At 48.4% G+C, this 5,000-nt stretch overlaps 1 protein-coding gene across 4 annotated transcripts in view; it reads right to left on the bottom strand.

Moving 5' to 3' along the window:
- LOC109872095 (transcription factor COE2) overlaps window positions 1-5,000 on the bottom strand; it is a 37,047-nt gene that overhangs the window by 26,168 nt on the left and 5,879 nt on the right. For 2 of the 4 annotated variants that reach the window (XM_020463206.2, XM_031803961.1), the window contains exons 3-6: window positions 4,629-4,692; window positions 3,455-3,510; window positions 3,265-3,338; window positions 1,778-1,846 (exon numbers count right to left, since the gene is read on the bottom strand). In XM_020463206.2, coding sequence (XP_020318795.2) covers window positions 1,778-1,846; window positions 3,265-3,338; window positions 3,455-3,510; window positions 4,629-4,692 — 263 coding nt within the window. The remainder of the gene's footprint in view (window positions 1-1,777; window positions 1,847-3,264; window positions 3,339-3,454; window positions 3,511-4,628; window positions 4,693-5,000) is intronic. The other 2 variants (XM_031803957.1, XM_031803963.1) reach the window with 1 other exon arrangement.

Raw genomic sequence — 5,000 nt, 5'->3', positions numbered from 1 at the left:
AGACAGACAGACAGACAGACAGACAGACAGACAGACAGACAGACAGACAGACAGACAGACAGACAGACAGACAGACAGACAGAGTGTACAGTATCTGCATGTGTTAGCAGCACAGTCACTAACAAACACAGATGCTTACATTAGCAGTGACAGGTATACTGCAGAGACGCTAACTATCACAGACGCATGCCTCAGTGTCATAAACACTCACAGGGTGGGTGCACTCCATTAACCCATTATAGTCTAAGCCCTGTCTAAGCCGGGGGAGGGGTTCTACTAAGCTATATGGAATTGTTTTAAGAAGGTCATACCAAGGATCATTTTGCTATTTGATCTTGAATTTTAAGACCCCTTGAAGTATAAAAAAAATGTATTTGGCCTTACTTCTATTAGCCCATACAAACGCATTGAATAAGAGATTAACTACATGGAACAACAGATAGTCCCCAACAAAAAGGATGTTTGTTCTGAAGTGCCTGTCCTATATCCAAGATATATACTTTTTTTTACATGTATTCAACCCCTTATTTTTGTCACTAAACAGTCCATATATACTTCCATTAATTTGTTCAACTGGTACCGCAGGACCTTCAGACGAGTCTTGTGAGGCAAAACAACTAACATAGAGCAAAACAACCAACATAGAGCAAAACAACCAACATAGAGCAAAACAACCAACATAGAGCAAAACAACCAACATAGAGCAAAACAACCAACATGTACTTGTTCATGAGAGTCTCACCCTTCCACAGAGGGGTCATATTACTGTGTAGCCCAAACTGATAAAACTGATATCTCTAGCTTTTAAATCTAGCTTATTTTTTACCCCTTTTTCATTATATTGAATTGGTAGTTACAGTCTTGTCCCATCGCTGCAACTCCCGTACAGAGGTCGAGAGCCACGCGTCCTCTGAAACACAACCCTGCCAAGCCACACTGCTCGCTTAACATGGAAGCCAGCCACACCAATGTGCCAGAGGAAACACCATCCAACTAGCGACCGTGTCAGCGTGCATGCACCAGCGAGCATGATGGGACAAGGATATCCTGGACAGCCAAACCCTCCCCTAACCCAGATGATGCTGGGCCAATTATGCATCTCCCAGTCGCGGCCTGCTGTGACACCTCCCAGGATCGAACCTGGATCTGTAGTGACACCTCTAGCACTGAGATGCAGTGCCTTAGACCACTGCACCACTCGGGGGCCCCTAAACACATTTTTTTGATGGGAATGTTTTATTATGCTAATTGGATTTCCGCGGGGGCGTGGACATCGACTCCATGGGGTTAAAGGCATCTGGCACAGCAACACAGACCTAGAGGGTGAGCTCCGAAATACACACACACCCACAACAACACACACGGACTGTACACACTTGCACACATATTTAACATGCAGACATGTATGCACCTCGCCATCACCCTTACACATCCCCACCCTGCCCACTGTCCCATTGCCCCCACTAACCATTCCTCTCCCACTAGGCCCTCTGTCCTTACTGGCCATAGAGACAACAGCTTATTTGTGAGATCTCATCACATGGATCTGGGTCTCTCTCTCTCTCTCTCTCTCTCTCTCTCTCTCTCTCTCTGAGTAAATGTTCATGTGCATCCATGAATTGATGTTTGTGTGAGTAGTGAGTATTTCTGCATCTGAGTATATCTGGACATCTTAGAGGCATGAGAGGGACAGTTGAGGGGGTGACAGTGGAACACAGGCTCAGTTGGGGTGTTTGACGTTGTCAGGGTTGTGTGAGCGGGTGACAGGTGCTGTTACCTGTCAATGATGACTGGGTCAGAGGGCGTCTCGTTGCGGTTTCCACAGCTTTTCTTCTCACAACAGCGACTGTGTTCCAAAAGAACAACCAGAAAACACAACAACACAGTGAGTGAAACAAACCAGCATGACAGGACTGATCTTTCCTTTGGCCCGTCCACTGTTCCAGACTGCACTGATCCAGGGAAACAAAAAGGGTAAAGGAGAGGAGGGGAGAAAGAGACAAAAGAATAAAAGAAAGGGGAGAAAAGGTACAACAACGGACCATACAAACAGGGAGACATTATTCAGAAGTGAAAAGCCAGCCTGGCAATCTGTCACATTGATTTCGAAATCAAACTCAACCCCCACCCAATCACCCACAGACAAACACATCAACACACACACACACCCACACACACGGCATCCTACAATTCGTCAGCAGTCCTGTCTGTGGAGCCTGCTGGCCCCCTGGCCCACCCTCCAAGTCCCCTCCGCTGCATAACAAAAAGTGCCCCCACCCCTAACCATCTGCCACTCCTACACCTCGCTTCACCCCTCTCGTGTCCCAGCTTGGCCCTGCCCCCCTCTGCCCCCTCCCTCCGCCCCCCTGTCAGACGGCCTCACTCCCCAGCTGTGACGCTTGCCCTCTGCCTCCCCGGCTCTGTTATTAGCCAGCTGTGAGTCACATTCGGGCATCTGTTGGCTAAACAATGGCAAAGCCCACTCAGTCTTAGCCCCTCTTCCCCTGCCAAACCCCCCTCTCCTTCCCCCTCCTGCCCTCAAACCCTGGGTCACTGCCCCACTTCCCCAGCAGTCACTCGCTCTCTCCCTCTGTCCCTCTCTTCCTACCTCCATACCTCCAAAACATAACATGCATAGTGAGGAAGCCCAGTCTTACTAAAGCACCATAACGGCAGCCCTCTTCTTTCACCCTGACCCATTGCTGCCACACTGTCTCATGCCTTCTACACATTATGCATAGTTTCCATGCACTCTGTTAGAAACTAAAGCTTTCAGAAATCAGAGAAACTACTCTAATTCGTATGTTTCAACAGGGTTCCATTGTGGACCATTGTCCACGTAAAACATAAGGGGCTAGGGTGGTGATGGGGGTTGGGTAATTATACCCTGAACAAGTTTCAGTGGAGGTTCAAGGAAGTCTGGCCCCCGTAGCTCCCCATGTCCGTGAGGGATGCTCCAGAGAGAAACAGGAGCTGGTAGGGGACTCGGGGGCTACAGGAGAAGGCGGCAGGGGGCTCACACTGTAACAAGCCTGAAGACAGACAGGCTATACTTTCACTTCAACCCCATTCAACCCCAGTCTTATTTTCAAATGGCATACCACATGTCAGACACATCAAGACAAAACAAAGAGACATGGGTGATGGATATTTTGAAGAATATGATTTCCTCCATCTGTTTGTGTGTGTGTGTGTGTGTGTGTGTGTGTGTGTGCGCGTGCGCGTGCGTGCGCATGTGTGTGTGCGTGTGCGTGTGTGGCTCACCTGCACATAACCTCGTGAGTGAGCAGAACACGGCACATTTCAGGATTCTTGTTCTGTCCCTCATATGCTATGGGCTGAGAGAGAGGGAGAGCGAGTGATGGGGGAATTAGATTTCATGTGCAATCAATCAAGCTGTAATCAGGAGTTCCACAGCAGGCTAAATCCAGTCAAGGCATACAGGGCTCCTTACCTGTTTAGTGACTGAGTCAATAAGTCGTGCATAAAGATCCTGTTCCGTACGAACCCCTGCACACAGACACATACACAATCAGTAAAGGAAACTAAACTGGACTCATCTCACAACGACAACCTAATCCTGAAGGGATGGGATATGAGTGTTTTAGACGGGACATTTATTTGATACCCAGAATGGCCATTCCCTGGGTCCATACAGGTCAGATGAGGAGCAGTGGAGGGCTTTAGGAGCTATGGGATCTGACAGAGAGCCTCCCAGCATGCTTTTAGAAAACACCTGAACCTTTGGTCTCTGGGTGCTTCAAAATGACTGGTTTTACTTCCTTGAAAGCTGCCGTTGATGTAATGAATTGCGTCTGAAGAGCACCACGTTTTATCATAGGGATTTTATTATGAAGCCTATGCAGAATACTGCTTTTAAAACGGGTTCCTTTCATCAAAGTCTCAATCTGGAGGCCTTTGATATGGCTTGGGGGAAGGGGAAGGGAGGGTGTAGAGGCAGGCATGTGTGTACAGTGTACAGTGTATGTGTATAAGTGTGTATGGTGGGGGTCTTTCTGGTACATGTCTTTTATCTCCTCTCCCATGGGTGCCATGGCGATATCAGAGGAGGGGCAGTGGAGGCTAATGGGAACCAGAAATCTCTTTGCATATCCCTTATCTGATGTTGTAACACCCTGTGGGGCACTGTGTACCTTGTTTCCCTGTTTATGGGCAAGGAAGCAGCTCCACACACAACTAAATCTGGGGCTCAAAAAACTCCGAAATTGGATGAGTGGATAGATATTTAGAAGAAGGATTAGGTGGGATGAGAGGCAGAGGAAGTGGCAGGGAGAAGACCACTGGGAGAGAGAGGGGGGGGGGGGGTTCAAGTGGGCTTTTTGCTCTCATATTTGGAACGCATGAGAAGTGGTTATGTCCATATCATGTCCATTCCATGACCATACCATTAAGAAGCGGAATAGTGTTTGGTCTGTGGTCCGGCTCAGGACAACCTGTTCCTCCTCCCACTCTGAAGTGGTCAGACACTAAAATGTCTCTGGGACAAAGAATCAAGAGACATGAAACCACACAGAACATCAATACCCGAGTGGCCACGTTCTCACGCTGACATGAATGGGACATGCTGCTATCTGATGCTATGGCTGATGATTTGAAGGTGCACTCACCATTGCTGTAGAGGAGCTGTATCTTGTAGTGCGTGCCGTTGTTGGTCTTTTCTCCCGTCTGCTCCTTGGAATGAGACGACAAACAGACAAACAGACAAACAGACAAACGCACAGATGCAGTCATGCAGTTATAGCACCGGTGAGGGCACAGTTAAGCACAGTTAAGTACATCTGGGCATCACTAAGCGCAGTTAAGCAGAGTCAGGCTCCTCTAATCCTGCACTTCATCCTTCCCTGGGAGTGGTGCGGGGATCCCAGGGTTGTAGGCTGAAACCCCCAGATGGGACCCTGCACTGGGCTCCAGAGCTGGGTGCTTAACCTTGAGTTAGCTCCTCTTTTTAGAAGTTGAACTGCAGCACATCTGACGTGAAA

This window comes from Oncorhynchus kisutch, linkage group LG3 (genome assembly GCF_002021735.2).
Source record: "Oncorhynchus kisutch isolate 150728-3 linkage group LG3, Okis_V2, whole genome shotgun sequence".
Classification (NCBI taxonomy): Eukaryota; Metazoa; Chordata; class Actinopteri; order Salmoniformes; family Salmonidae; genus Oncorhynchus; species Oncorhynchus kisutch.
This window is presented reverse-complemented; position numbering and strand designations above follow the sequence as displayed.